Raw genomic sequence first — 16,693 nt, forward strand, 5'->3', positions numbered from 1 at the left:
TTGCATCTGAAATGACATTTTTTAAATAATAGCTTATTTATTGAACTGTAAAATAAAACTCGCTCAGCCTACGTTATTATCAATGTGCTGAACGGACGGATATCGATCTGACTCAATTGATTAAAAAAGTGTTTAAAAATAAAAAGATTATCATGTGGTCTCATTCCGTGCACGTTTGCATGTTTTTATAAAATATATAATCACATAAATATTAGATAAACTGTAATACAAGACATAATTTCCAGTACAATTAAAACGGTAATATTTCTGACATGTTCTACTGTACAAGTAACTTTTTGTACCTTAAGATGCTGTCCGTAACTTTTTTTGTGTTCAAGATTTATAAAAATTATTTATTGAGAATGTACAACATGAATCCATGTTCCAAAAAGTGTTTATATTGGGACTATTTCAGACCGGTCTGCTAGGAACCGCTGCGGAGGAGCACTGTCCCTGCGTGACTCGTCATAGACATAAATAGAGAGAAGTAGTTCCGGCTGCAATGTTCTTCCGCAAGACGCATGCAGTTCTGTTTATTAACCGCTAGAGAGCAAAAAGTACAAATGCTGCAGTTGAAGCAAGAAAAAAAAAACGCCCGGAAGGAACTATTCAGTCAAACTCATCAAAGAATCGTTCATTCGTGAACACAACGGTTCAACAGACTCAAAAGAACTAATCCGACTTGCTACGTAGAACTGAATATCAAAACAGTAATTCAGTACTGTAATTTACAACTGTAACGTTAGCCCGTGAGTTATTATTGCTATATAATCCTTCAGAACAATGAATGTTATTCTGTAGGCGACTTTAAAGTTGACCTTGTGGCATGGTCTGTCTATAATCCCTTGTTGATACCATCAAATGTCTTACATTATATGGAGATTTGACATAATAAAAGAGGGCTAAATTGTCTTAATCGTATTTTGAAATCTGTTGTAATCCGAGTTTTTTTGTCCTATTCCAGTGGCATTAGTGATTTTCCAGGGCATTGTTCTTTTGCTGTCTGAAGACTAATTGAAAAGAGAGAATGTGGTTTAGGTCAGCGTTTTACTGAACAGCTGCAGATTATGAACAGTAATGAAGATAAGCTGTGATTTTTCACTTCTGACTGCAGACTGCACACATGCTCGTGTTAATTTGGACATATCAGATGAACTGCAATAAAAGACTGAATCACGGTAGGCCTAATTAAGTTTCCATTGCATGAACATTTCTTTACTGCTCACATTCTTTATCCCAAAATGTAACATTAGCACTGATGTAAACTATATCTCATTTTCCTAATACAAAATCATTATTTTGGGCCTCCCATTCATTCCACAATCTGTCGTTCTGACCTCACAGATGCTCTACAGCAAATTAAAACCTTATTGGAAAAAGGGGCTAAGAATCTTTTGTGGGTTTTACCCATTTACCAGCATCTGCAAACATAACTTTCTCATGACAATCTTCATGGTTTTGAGGGATTAGATATTAATAATCCCCAAATCAAGAGGAAAGTCTAATTCCAGCAACAGAATGGAGACCAAATGTCATCCTAATTGTAGTTTTATGTACTTATGTTATGAGTGAGTGACAAGGCAAAATGAGCAGTCTTTTCACTTAAATGCTCTTCCTATTCATGGAAGCCCAGAATATTTTAATTGTTGACCACTAGGCTACCATATACATGTACTTCACTGCCACCTGCTGGATCAAGGACAAAACTACACATTGAAGACAATAATTCAAACACAAAATGGCATTTCAAAAATTGTTTATTCTTCAGTCACTGTTAGCTATTCATTCACAATGCAGGAACAAACTGTAATCAAGTTCTGACTAATCAAAATATAGATTCTGATACTTAATCTGTCATTTGTGTTATATTAAGGTTATTCTTAAACAAAGTATACACGTTATCTATGATTATAATCAATCAAGTTAGTACAAGTAATACATTTCATAAAGCTCTTTTTTATTGATAGTATTTTAATAAGTCATATATTTGGACATTCTTCCATGTCATAGCACTTCAGCGGTGATGTCTTTGGTTATGAAGGGTTTGTGTTGGATACCTTCATTTGCCATCTTCACCACAGATCTTCAGCAGGGTTTGACGGAAATCCCCTGCTGTATCAGACTACAATAAAAAAAAATGATGAGATCATCATTTATGTGACTACTGACATTAAACATTATACTGGACTCACTTAACATTTAGAACCTTTATTATTTAGAAATACACGATATTGCCAAAAGTAATGGGACACCCCTCCAAATCATTGAATTCAGGTGTTTCAATCACTTCCATGGTCAAAGCTGTATAAAATCAAGCACCTAGGCATGCAGACTGCTTCTACAAACATTTGTGAAAGAATGGGTCGCTCTCAGGAGCTCAGTGAATTCAAGCGTGGTACCGTGATAGATAGGTTGCCACCTGTGCTATCCATTCGTGAAATTTCCGACCTACTAAATATTCAACCGTCAACTGTTAGTGGTATTAAAACAAAGTGGAAGCAATTGGGAACACCAGCAACTCAGCCACAAAGTGGTAAGCCACGTAAAATCACAGCGGGGTCAGCGCACGCTGAGGCACACAGTGCGCAGAAGCCGCCAACTTTCTGCAGAGCCAATAGCTACAGACCTCCAAACTTTGTGTGGCCTTCAGATTAGCTCAAGAACAGTGCGTAGAGAGCTTCATGGAATGGGTTTCCATGGCCGAGCAGCTGCATCCAAGCCTTACTTCAAGTGCAATGCAAAGCGTCAGATGTAGTGGTGTAAAGCACGCCGCCACTGGACTCTAGAGCAGTGGAGACGTGTTCTCCGGAGTGACGAATCACGCTTCTCTGTCTGGCAATCCAATGGACGAGTCTGGGTTTTGTGGTTACCAGGAGAACGGTACTTGCCTGACTGCATTGTGCCAAGTGTTAAGTTTGGTGGATGGGGGATTATGGTGTGGGGTTGTTTTGCAGGGGTTGGGCTTGGCCCCTTAGTTCCAGTGAAATGAACTCTTATTGCTGAAGCATACCAATACATTTTGGATAATTTCATGCTCCCAACTTTGTGGGAACAGTTTGGGGATGGCCAAATAGCAAGGTCCATAAAGACATGGATGAATGAGTTTGGTGTGGAGGAATTTGACTGGCCTGCAGAGTCCTGAAATCAACCCGATATCTTTGGGATGAATTAGAGCGGAGACTGCAAGCCAGGCCTTCTCGTTCAACATCAGTGTCTGACCTCACAAATGCGCTTCTAGAAGAATGGTCAAAATTCCCATAAACACACTCCTAAACCTTGTGGAAAGCCTTCCCAGAAGAGTAGAAGCTGTTATAGCTGCAAAGGGTGGGCCAACTCCATATTAAACCCTATGGATTAAGAATGCCATTAAAGTTAATGTGCATGTAAAGGCAGGCGTCCCATAACTTTTGGCAATATAGTGTACGGTTAGGATCTCTGTTTAAAATCATGGGTTTTGGAGTGGTACAGGCAAGCTGGAGGGTAATAGCAACTTTGTAGTAAAGTAAAATAAACAATTGAAACGTGTGGATGCTTTAATGCAAAGAGATTTGTGATTACAATGGGGATGTCAGGTCGCAGTGCAAAGCGTGTTTGATGGTCTAACAGAGGGTATGTAGAGGCACACATGCTGGTCAAATCTGCTGAAAGAACACTGCAGTACCATGTTAAAGTCACATGAGGTTTTACACTGAACCTCAGTGAAAACAACATGGCTTAAGATGTTTTCGTGCAGTCAATTGAATTAACAAATTCAATTTATGAACCTCTTCAAGATGCTCAGCTACAATGCTGCCTTCAAGTCCTCTGGGAAGTTCCTACTTTACATGTTAAGTCGTAGTCTTGGACAGAGGTGGACAGTAACTAAGGACATTTACTTGAGTACTGTACTTAAGTACACTTTTTGAGTATCTGTACTTTACTTGAGTAGTATTTTTTCTGGAAACTTATGACTTTTACTTCACTACATTTGAAAGACAAATATCGTACTTTTTACTCCATTACATTTCTATCAAGGCCCTCGAAGTAGAAAGTCTTAGCCGCTTTGTTTTCTTCTTTAAAACGTGATTATTTTTTTTTGCAGACAGCCCATCAGTAATCACTCTTGGATCACATGAAGTTAAATGATTTCCAAGTATTTTTTGAACACCAATCAAGTGACGGCAAAATAGAAGGCAGCAATTCCCAGATGCAGTGCACGCAACCATAGTCATACTTAAAAGTTAAAATTCAGAAGAGCAGACGTGGATAAGTCTAAAAAAGTGCAACTACACAAAAGTGCACACAGAAAGCTGCCTCTCAGACGCCAGACCACAAGTACTGAATTTTAGTCTATTGAATCTACTAAAATCTTATTATAGTCAATTAAAACTAGACTAAAACAATTTAGATGCCTAAAATGTTATAGTCAAAATTTGCTGTCAAAATTAAGACTGGTCAAATGATTTTTATAGATTTACCCGCCAAGTTGCCATAGCCTTGTGGATACAGTGCTAACCCATAGGTATCATTCAAGAATGATGTTAGTTAGCATACAAAAACGTAGTTGGGCTAATAATGTTAACTGAAGTCCTTTCAGAAATATGTTTTTACATAATCCTGTCAAATAAACACAATGTAGAAACCTTTATTTTCTAGTATGATTTTGACTTTGATAAGAGCTTTGTAACTTCAAGAAGGTTCAAGATATGCTAGCATGTCAGATGGAGCATGACTGGCTTAAACCACCATGATGGAACAGCGTGCATTCATACAACAATGCAACAATAATAAAATAATGTGTTTACTTTTACTTTTGATACTTAAGTACTTTTAAAAGCTTCTGTACTTTTACTAAAAAGGGTTAGTTCACCCAAAAATGAAAATTCTGTCATTAATTACTTACCCTCATGTCGTTCGACACCCGTCAGACCTCCGTTCATCTTCGGAACAGAAATGAAGATATTTTAGTTGAAATCTGATGCCTCTGAAAGTCCTCCATTGGCTCAATGGTACTCTACACTCTCAAGACCCTTAAACGGTACTAAAGACGTCGTTACAAAGTCCATCTCACTACAGTGGTTCTAAAATAACTTTATGAATCGGCGACAATAGTTTTTGTGCGCAAAAAAACCCTAAATAACGACTTACATAGTGATGACGATTTCAAAACAAAGCATCATGAAGCTTCGAAGCGTTATGAATCACTGAGCCGAATGATGATTCGGATCGCGTGTCAAACCGCCAAACCGCTGAAATTTGGCGATTCAAACCGCTGAATCGACTCAGTGATTCATAACGCTTCGAAGCTTCATGATGCTTTGAAATCGTCATCACTATGCAAGTCGTTATTTAGGGTTTTTTTGCGCACAAAAACTATTGTCGCCGATTCATAAAGTTATTTTAAAACCACTGTAGTAAGATGGACTTTGTAACGACGTCTTTAGTACCTTTTAAGGGTCTTGAGAGTGTAGAGTACCATTGAGCCAATGGAGGACTTTCAGAGGCATCAGATTTCAACTAAAATATCTTAATTTCTTAAGGTCTGACGGGTGTCGAACGACATGAGGGTAAGTAATTAATGACAGAATTTTCATTTTTGGGTGAACTAACCCTTTAAGTAAAAATCTATCTCTACAACTTTCACTTGTAATGGAGTAATATTTAACCAATAGTACTTTTACATTTCCTCAAGTAATGGAGTTGTGTACTTTGTCCACCTCTGCACATGGACCTCCAGAATGGTCCGTTAGTCCTTGGCAGTCACACATCAAGCACACTAGGGATTGCCATGATATTGCGGCCCATACCATCACTGATCCACCCCTGTGGTTCACTCTGGGCAGCAACAGTCCAGGTGTAGGATGGATGTGAGAAAGACAGTGAAGGTGGACTCAACAGAGAACAATACGTGTTTCACGTTGTCCACAGCCCAAGATTTGCACTGTTGGTCTGACAATTTGGCATTGGCACGAGTGATTAAAGGTTTGACTATAGCAGCCTGACAATGAAAACTGAGTCTGTGGAGCTCCTGACGAACAGTTTCAATGGAAACAGGAGAATCGAGGTGCACATTTAATTCTGCTGTGAGTTGAGCAGCTGTGGTTTTATGTTTTTTGGATACCTGGACATCCCTTTCAGACAGCTTCCTCTTGCGTCGACAGTTACTCCTGTTGGATGTGGTTTGTCCTACGTGGAGGTATGCCGAATTATGGATACCATAGCTCTCGATACACCACAAACTCTTGCTGTCTTGGTCACAGATGAGCCAGTGAGATGCACACCAACCATTTGACCTCTTTTGAACTGTCATATGTCTCCCATTGTGTTGTGTGGAATGCAATGTTTTGTATAGCTGTTCTATGAATGTAAAATCAGTGAAGATAGGGCACCAGGCCATGCATTTATAGGTGTGAAACCTCCAACACTATATTGGCCAGTGTTTCAGTTTCATTGTCCAACCCCTGAACACAATGCTAAAACAGAAACTAACCCCAGCTTTCGTGACCAATTGTAAAGACCCTTCAGCACACTCGCTACTTTCGGCACACCCCTTACTCAGACAAGCAGATACCCACAATTGAGAAAACCCACACAGGACCCTATGTTTAGAGCGGGACTGAACACCAGTCCCTCCCACTGAGGATGGGATAATTTCCTCTGCAAATCGTCTTCAGGCACTGGTCAAGCGAGCCATTCACATGTTACTAAAGGAGTAATTAAATTCTCAGCATTTAAAGAGATAGTTCACCTAAAAATTTGTCGGTCGAAACTTTACTTTGTAAAGTTTTAAATATGGATATTTTTCTTACACAAACGCATTGATTTGCTTCAGAAGGCCTTTATTAACCCCCAGAGCCATGTGAAGCACGTTATTTGACGGACAGATGCATTTTTTTTTATGGACTTCAAAAACAGAGCAACTATTACTGCTTTTGTAATGCTTGGATTAGCCTGGACTTTTTTAATATAACTCCGATTGTATTCGTCTATAAGAAGAATGTCATATACACCTAGGATGACTTGAGGGTGAGTAAATCATGGGCTAATTTTCATTTTTGGGTGAACTATCCCTTTAAGTGAAGGAACAAAATGGTTACAATCACATTATTAGGAGCAAGAAAGGATTTCGGAAATTATACGCTCATTTAATGCCTCTTACCTCAATTGCAGAGTATAAGGAGGAGCCAAACATCTTCTTATATTCTGTCTTGATGTCCTGCAGGTCGACCTCTGAACGGCTCACTATGATTCTAGTTAAGGTGGATTCAGTGGTACCAGCACCCTGAAAACAAGAACTATTTGTTATATATATAAAATATATAATATATATATATATATACACACTATGAAACATGATTTTGTAATCATGTTTTTTTTTGTAATCAAAACGGAAAAGTAGACTTTTTGAATAGAAAGATATATATATATATATATATATATATATATATATATATATAAAACTTTCTATTTAAAAAGTTTGCTTTCTCGTTTTGTTGTAGTCATTACAAAATCATGTTTCACAGTTTTAGACATTTCAATTAATGTGGTAAAAAAAGGGAAAGCAAATACAGAAAGCCAGTTCTAACCTTAATGCCTTTATGAAGACGCTCGGCGAGGTATGCTGGAACGCTCTTCACACATTTCACTAAAGCGGAGACATTTTCAGTTATATTTTTTAAATGTAAAAATTACAGCATATAGCAATAAAATAAAATGTAAATTAAAAATATATACTAATTGAAATCAATTCAAATACGCATGCATTACATAAGGAAGAGTAAGGGGCCATTTACACAAGTTTCAGGGCAGTATAGCTTTTTTTTTTTTTTTAAGTTGAACTTATTTTAACTTGAGCCCCACGTTTTTACAACGCCATGTCATCAAAGTCCCTTTCCAGGCAGCTATAGACCTTATTCACAGCAGCGCCATCTTTGGCGAGACTGTGAGGGATTGACATACATCTCTTCAGTGGATTGTACTTTTATTTAATGTGTTTTTGGATTGTTATACAGACGAAACACTGGGAAAATGTCTTTCCAAGAAATTTCAGTAGACAAAAAACCCCAGACAACATGAGCTGTGGAAAATGACAACTGATCTAGGAGCTATATACAGCAGATGTCATTGAAAATGCGGCAAGTCTATCCCTCGTAGCCTCGCTTTCATACCCGTGGCGCCGCTCTGAATAAGGTCTATTTCTGGCATCCAAGACCAATTCTTATCTATTTGAAATTGGGGAATCCTGGAATCACTCAAAATCTGCTTGGCAAAATTAAATAAGATATTTCAAATCAGCAACAAAATCTAACATGAACTCAAATAGCATTAAAAAAGCATACATTTTTCAGGCTAGACAAGCCAATATGCAGTCTTTAGAGTGAGTCTCAGGGTTCTATGGGAACCGGAGCTTCTAACTGCAGCTGCGTATTCCGCCATATTACACATTGCCGTTTCTCCCATTCATAAGTAATAAACAGTCTTTGTATATCTATAGTCTTTGGTGTCATGCATGAGACACTGCAAAAGATGCAAGTGCAACGATCAAACCCATCATCTAGTGTGTGTTTACAATGAAAAACAATGGAAAATGCGGGACGTATTCCAATCAGATGGGTGTGAGAATAATTAATACTTTTAATAATACTTTTTTTGCGGTGGAAAGGCGGCTTAACTTGAGCGCCATGTTTTTAGAATGCAGTGTCACCCGCGAGACGTCAGTGCAGCAGGTAAAGATGTCCGTCTAGTAGTGCACTGGAATGGAAACGCGTTCTGTGTGAACGGCCCCTAACAGTGCCTTAACAAACACCACTAAAAAAAACTTTTTTATAATGTCACCTATAGCCACCAGAATATCCTTGAGTCTTCCAGACATCTCCTTTTCAATGCTTTCCTGAAGGGTCTTTCCGCTCAAACTCTTATACTCAACCAGAGCTGACAGAAAAAGATTTAAAGACATTTCACACTGCTGAAAGTAAACACGAATACTGCTGATCAGTGGGTGATTCTGAAACTACAGTATTCCATTCAAATCAATTTATCTCTTTTTCACATTTAGTTTGCAGTTACTTTGTCTGAGCTGAGGAACGCTTCTGTGGCAGAGTATGTCGATAAACTTGCTCTCGTCTGTTCCCCACTTTTTCTCTCCTGCCTCGTACAAGATCTGCACAAAAAAAAACAAGTGTAGATATAACAGAAAATAGCCACATGGTTTCCGCCATTTTGAAAGGCAGAACACAGTCTTGGGACATTTTGGTTTTTCATTTGATTCATTTAGCTGGGGTTAACAGACAAAAGATCAGCAATAGTGTATTCATTCACCTTAGCATCCTCTTTAGCTTTTGCCACGTCCACATTCGTACTTTCATCCCTCTTGCCCTTTTAGTTAGAAAGACAAACCAATCGTAAGCGTGACAACTGCCTAACTCATTTGAATGAATTTAAATATGATGCAGGATTGTCAAATTATTTGACTGAACCTCAGCGAGGATCAACAATGTTTGTTCAAAGTCCCCCGACACCTCAGATTTCAGGTCGTGAATCAGAGATTTTCCAGTTTCTGAAAAAAAAAAGAAATTTTAATGAGATCTAAGGGTCAAATTAATACATTTTTAATGAAAAATTGGGTGAAAAAATGAAATAAGTAACATAAAAAGATACAAACCAGCCAAATATGCTCCACACAGCGCTTTGATCTGATGGTTGGAGCGTGATGCAAATAGTTCTATCAAAACGCTTTCATCTGTACCGGCACCCTGTGATGAAACTCAATCTGTTAGCACTGAACTTAGCTATGTTTCCATGCAAAGCTGCAAATTTAACTTATCCGCCACATTGGAATTTCGCATAAAACATTTGCTGAAAAAAGGAAGCATGGTTTCGTCCCTCAAGAGAACAAAATCATCACTTCCTGGCAAATTGGCACAAAATATCTGTAATAAAAATGGAAGTTGCAGCAATTGGGGAAGTCACTTTGACTCTATTTTCCTACATCATAAATTACTTGCGCCTCTGAGCACACAGATAAAACACGATAAACGCTGCCATGTTATCTTACGTTCGGGGCGGATGCCTGGTGTTTGGTAATGCAATCTTGGGAGGTCATTATACCAAAACATTTTAATGATATACTTTGCCTCAGGCATTTCAGAATGACCAAACCAACTGGTTAGTCCAGTTATGCCATCTCACATGATTTGTTGATGCAAAGTTACTTGAGTTTTTTGTTGTACATCGAGGGATTTATTAGTAGTTTATGCGCATGTCTTCTCATTGGATAAATAAAATCCGTCTCAAATGAGTGCATATGTTTTTAGAATTCGATGTATACGCATGTTTGGAATTGATATCCATCTTGCCATTTACATCCAGCGTTTATTATGCGGTATCCCAAAATCACAAGTGTGTCCGACTGTGTCCCGCAGTACTACATACCATGCCCCTACAAGGAAAAAGCAATTTGGTGTTGCGTTCCAGTTCGTTTTTATTATGCCCTTTACTTGCTAACTTCCCTCCATCTCGTTCACTCATTGCATGAGTGCCCACTACTGGCGGAACCTTTGCAATGGGCTGAACTGGAACGTCCTAAGCCCTTGATCACTTGGAATCCACTATGGATATTATTTATTATAAAAGAAATTCCCTTACGAAATTGTTTAAAGCAGCATTCTATATGTATATAGGTGTGTTTGGGTTGTTTTAAATGTTTAAAAAAAAAATTGAGTTGTTTGTGGTGGGGTAAATTAAACACGATATGCGGTGACGTCACATTCGTGTTGCATTGTGGTATATGAAGCTGCCTGAAGTGTACACATGAAGTAGACTCGCTCCCTCGGTCAAAATCAAGGGAGCGAGGGTCTGTCCATATAAACTTCCCACGCACTTCAAAATGGCGGCAGGGATTCCCCTGAGGGGAAGTGCTTAGGGAAGTTTGCAAGTGCGTGTCTAAAAGTGGAGTGGAGCGCAGCATGGGATGTCATCAGAGCCATAGATATACATAATAAAGGCTAGATGTCTTACGGCGGAGTCTCTAACGTCATCACCGGCGGCCATCTTGTCACAGGCAGGGCTCTGTGGTACCTGATTTAAGGCGAGTGATCTGCATGAACACAAATACTCTTATCTCACTGAAATCTAGACGGATTTACAAATGGTTTGGTTTCTTACAAATGTTATTAACGTGGCTATAATTACGGATGCTTGAACAAATTATGAATAATTTTTCATAAGTATGCAGTGTCATAACTACATCTCTGACGTTTATAACAAACCAAACAGTTAAAAAAATCAGTAGAAAATTTAGCAAGTTATGGTTATTTAAAAAGTGCAAGCACCATGAAAACAATGTTACGAGTGAGCGAGCTGCCTGTGACAAAATGGCCGCCAGGTGCAAACGTCGACCTCCATTGGCCAGCAGCGCGGACGAGATATCTAGCCTTTATTATGTGTATCTGTGATCAGAGTCACGACTGCTCTCCTTCAACTTCACTTTCCTCCCTACATAAGCTTCACTATCGCCACCTAGTGATAAGGCATACAGAACGCATAGATCACCAGAACTTTCCGAAAAAGTTCACTGTGGCTGGTAAACACCTTTGTACTACCATTGGTCCGTGGTGATTACGTAATAGGTATGTGCAGAGGCTCCGCCTTCTTTCACATGGAAATCTTTTCTGGTTAATTTCTCCTGTTCAGGCCGTCCAGGTCAGACGTCCGCGAATGTAGATATGAACACACTGGAGAGCTACTTTATAGTAGAAAATGTATTTGTACTTCAGATTAAAAGAGACACTGACACTGTTTTCATGTTTAATACGGTAACGCTCCTTGATTTTAAGTAATCTGTTGTACACTCACCTAAAGGATTATTAGGAACACCATACTAATACTGTGTTTGACCCCCTTTCGCCTTCAGAACTGCCTTAATTCTACGTGGCATTGATTCAACAAGGTGCTGAAAGCATTCTTTAGAAATGTTGGCCCATATTGATAGGATAGCATCTTGCAGTTGATGGAGATTTGTGGGATGCACATCCATTGCACGAAGCTCCCGTTCCACCACATCCCAAAGATGCTCTATTAGGTTGAGATCTGGTGACTTTGGGGGCCATTTTAGTACAGTGAACTCATTGTCATGTTCAAGAAACCAATTTGAAGTGATTCAAGCTTTGTGACATGGTGCATTATCCTGCTGGAAGTAGCCATCAGAGGATGGGTACATGGTGGTCATAAAGGGATGGACATGGTCAGAAACAATGCTCAGGTAGGCTGTGGCATTTAAACGATGCCCAATTGGCACTAAGGGGCCTAAAGTGTGCCAAGAAAACATCCCCCACACCATTACACCAGCACCACCAGCCTGCACAGTGGTAACAAGGCATGATGGATCCATGTTCTCATTCTGTTTACGCCAAATTCTGACTCTACCATCTGAATGTGTTAAAAGAAATCGAGACTCATCAGACCAGGCAACATTTTTCCAGTCTTCAACTGTCCAATTTTGGTGAGCTTGTGCAAATTGTAGCCTCTTTTTCCTATTTGTAGTGGAGATGAGTGGTACCCGGTGGGGTCTTCTGCTGTTGTAGCCCATCCACCGCAAGGTTGTGCGTGTTGTGGCTTCACAAATGCTTTGCTGCATACCTCGGTTGTAACGAGTGGTTATTTCAGTCAAAGTTGCTCTTCTATCAGCTTGAATCAGTCGGCCCATTCGCCTCTGACCTCTGGCATCAACAAGGCATTTTCGCCCACAGGACTGCCGCATACTGGATGTTTTTCCCTTTTCCCACCAGTCTTTGTAAACCCTAGAAATGGTTGTGCGTGAAAATCCCAGTAACTGAGCAGATTGTGAAATACTCAGACCGGCCCGTCTGGCACCAACAACCATGCCACGCTCAAAATTGCTTAAATCACCTTTCTTTCCCATTCTGACATTCAGTTTGGAGTTCAGGGGATTGTCTTGACCAGGACCACACCCCTAAATGCATTGAAGCAACTGCCATGTGATTGGTTGATTAGATAATTGCATTAATGAGAAATTGAACAGGTGTTCCTAATAATCCTTTAGGTGAGTGAATAAAGTGCTATATAAATAAACTTGAAGTGACTTTACTAGAGTGCCGAATTGCAGAGCTTGTGCAAACATACCAACCTTGCTATGGAGCACACAGCACATATTTACAAATTCATCTAAACGCTCTCAGCAGTGTGGGCGGCGTCTGATGTTTGCTAACAGTATATCGCTGCTCACGTATTTCAAACTTCTTTTTACCCCTATGAAGAACGAAAAAGAACTTTGCCGTGATTATATTGTGGCCTTAAGGTTTAAGGCGCTATTATTACCATGAATCTGTATTAATTCGATTTTTGTACAAGTTATGTTTTACTAGCTGTTATTTCCTGCTTCATGAGATTCAAAAGCAATATAAGATAGTCTTATAAACATTTCATACATAAAACATAATTTACTTCAAAAGACTGTTTGTTTGCTGAAGGTAATTTGCAGGAGGATGGTTTGTAGTATGCAGACAGACCCTTCTCCAAAATTTGCATAAAAAAAGGTGAATGGAAACATGGCTAATTACTTTATCTTGGTTAAATTAAAGATAAAGTCCAAATAAAGACATTTTAAATGTTAGCAGTCAAACAGAAAAAAAAGTTTGTGTACTTTTATAGCACGCATGAACTCTTGGCAGTCAAACTTAGCAGGAGGAGTGATCAGGCCCACCAAAGCATCTTCAAAATCTCCATGAGTATCACCTTCCAAGTCATCACAAAGAGTCTGAGATGAAACAAACATATGCATGTTTCAAACATCTGACAGTTATTTGCAACATTTGCACAGGGAAAGTGTGTCAGCGATGGTGTTTTACCTTTCCAGTGGCGTCCTGATATGCTTTACAGATCAGTTGGCGCTGGGCATTGCTTCTTTGAGTCAGAATGTCAATAATAGTCTTTTCAGTAGTGCCTGGGGAATTGCAAATGCAAACATGCACAATTACACACACAGTTCCTCATTGTGACATAAGGTCAATGACAGCAAACAAATGGAAATCAACAGGATTTCAACATCTCTGTTGAATGTGTGCAGTTTAAATTCACTAAAAGTCCACACCCAGGTTAGTTCCTTACCAATGCCTTCAATGGCTTTCCTTAAAGCAGCAGCATCTTCTGCAGGATTAAAGCCAGGCTTCTCCTTAACGGTGCCACGTGCTGTTGACTTAAAACAGATCATGCTGATAACTAAATAATTAAGCTCAAATACAATATTGACTGTATGAAACTATTAATATACAATGGCAATCTTACATTAACAGTCAAAGAGGAGGGGGACTCCAGGAGAAGATCCAAATCATCCTGAAAGTAACATACAAAGTATAAAATCTTCTGAATAAACTACTATCTTCCTTAAATAACACTTTCAGAAGAATAAAAGTACATGTAGTGTGAATCTATCCTGAAACGGTTGAAGAAAAAAGGAAATAAACTGTACTGACCCATACAGAAGTCATTCCTGCTGTTTGTGGGTGGTCTTAGTTCTGAAACCAGATATCAGTTATATTAGATATTGTAACGTACATAAATGTGAATTAATTACATTCTATATTTATTTAAAGTTTTAAGTCACTATCAAAGCTTGGATAATGTTTTCAAAAGCATAAAGCTGCATTATCCTAATGCTGCGTATCTTTACGCATTAATGATGAATTTGGTCAAAATGGAGGATTACATCCCGACCACGTAAGTATCACGGCAAAGTTTATGCTCTATGCAATTTTGTAAGCGATTCACGACATGACAAACCCCGTTAGTGCTCTCTGAGAGCAAACCTAACAAAACGTGATGATTCTCGCATATTTTACACACGAATACTTGGCAACACACAAAAACATCAAACACACCACAACATCAACATCGACTATGCCGGGAACTGCACGTTTAGCATAAACACCGATTTCAATAGACATCGCAACAAAACTTTAAACTTTACCTTTGCTAGAGCGTCTCTGTGTGTCCACTGCAAGCCACACCTTTTACGACTGTGACAACACCCAAACACTAGAGGATATGAGATCATAAGTTCGGCCTGAATGCGTGTTTCACGCCAGTTTTACATAGGCTACGTGGTCACAACCGAGAGCCAAAAATCACATAGCCTAAATGATAAATGTGCGGTGGGGTCCAAATGTTTCAGCTCATAATATGAACTGCATTTTTCCCCAATGCAGTAGGCTATTGTTAAAATACACCGCCTGTAGGCTATGTTAAAGGGGTAGTTCACCAAAAAATGAAAATTAGCGCATAATTTACTCTCCCTCAAGTCATCCTAGGTGTATAGGCCTATGACATTCTTCTTTTACATGAATACAATCAGAGTAAGGGGAGAGCAGGGCACAACCTAACGCTTTTTTTTCTTTCTCAGTTTGTGTAAATCCACTTGGGGTTCAGAGTATTCGTCTTTTCCCCACATTAATTTCACACATGTCTAGTAATTGTGGTTTTGTTTCATTAATACAGTGTATACTTTTTTTCTTGATTTACCCCGAAAGAATGGAAGTGAAATGTGACAACATGCCCCATAGGTGCATGGGGTACATTGTAACATGTGAGGGGCACAATGTAACATGACCAAATGACAGCTTATAATGTTACCTGATATAATAAAAAAAAATATCCAAGACAAACTAAAATATTTTGTCAACAAAATACAATTATTAACATTTTAAAATAAAATGGCATTTACATATAAATTAATGACATAATAATAATGAATAATTTCTGAACATTGACTCATTATTCACCCTTTTCTCATGGTTTCTCGAAAGAATTCATAAAAGTATAGAATATAATGGCATATTTCTAATAGGGGCTCATTGTAACGCAGTGTTACAACGCACCCCCCCACCCCCCCCCCCCCCCTTAAATCGCGGCTTGTGTCTTCTACTAGTTAGTTCAGCATTAAAGAACTATCTCAACTGTTAAATAACAGATATAAGATTAAAATAATATCGTATTTGTCTTATTTAAAATAAACACAAAAAACTGAGATGAAAACTAAACGTAAGAAATTTACTATTGCTATGGTTAAATCAGGGCTCGACATTAAGCATGTTCACATAAATCTGTCATCCACTTGTCCGGGAAAAAAAAAAAAATTGTGTGTTGTAAATAAAATTTATTCTGAAGCAATATTCTCACCAGTGTTCAATCAGCTTTGACATATGCATATTTGTGATATTTTTACATTTTATAAAGGGCATTTTCCCCTAATCTTATTAAATATGATTCAGATTTCCTTTTATATTCTTAAATTGGATCAATAAATTAAATTAGAAGACGACACTGGCTGTTACCAGTCAAATTAAATAATTTACACTGAAAAATTACAACTGCATTAAATAATGTTATGAGATTTTTTTTAAATATTTTTTGAATAGCCTATACAAATAAGAAATGTTGGCAAGATGAAACTAAACCACCAGTAGGTGGCAGCAGGTGACGTCTGAATGAGTGAGTCATTGAGTCGATTTGTTCAAACGCTGATTCATTCAAGAAGGAGGCGGTCGTTTACGAATAGTTCATTGAATCTTTGATTCTATCGATTCATTCAAAACGCTGAATCATCGTTGTTGCTGTGACACTCGTTCTGCTGCGATCTTTTGGAACTATTTTCGCTGCTGAAATAGAACAAAAACACTCAATATTGCATCAAAATGTAAGT

General features: G+C 38.5%; 1 protein-coding gene across 1 annotated transcript; it reads right to left on the reverse strand.

Annotated features, from left to right (window-relative positions):
* Nucleotides 1-1,739: 1,739 nt before the first annotated feature.
* On the reverse strand, nt 1,740-15,392 carry anxa3b (annexin A3b). Its single transcript, XM_079805444.1, has 14 exons — nt 14,963-15,392; nt 14,469-14,510; nt 14,281-14,328; nt 14,104-14,191; nt 13,845-13,939; nt 13,640-13,753; nt 9,641-9,731; nt 9,456-9,535; nt 9,298-9,354; nt 9,046-9,139; nt 8,815-8,910; nt 7,566-7,624; nt 7,139-7,261; nt 1,740-2,122 (listed from the first exon to the last, which is right to left on the reverse strand). Exons 2-14 carry the CDS (start codon nt 14,481-14,483, stop codon nt 2,060-2,062), a joined length of 1,023 nt encoding a protein of 340 aa, XP_079661570.1. The 5' UTR covers nt 14,484-14,510; nt 14,963-15,392; the 3' UTR covers nt 1,740-2,059.
* Between the last annotated feature and the right edge of the window lie 1,301 nt (nt 15,393-16,693).

This window comes from Gobio gobio (assembly GCF_949357685.1).
Source record: "Gobio gobio genome assembly, chromosome: 22".
Classification (NCBI taxonomy): Eukaryota; Metazoa; Chordata; class Actinopteri; order Cypriniformes; family Gobionidae; genus Gobio; species Gobio gobio.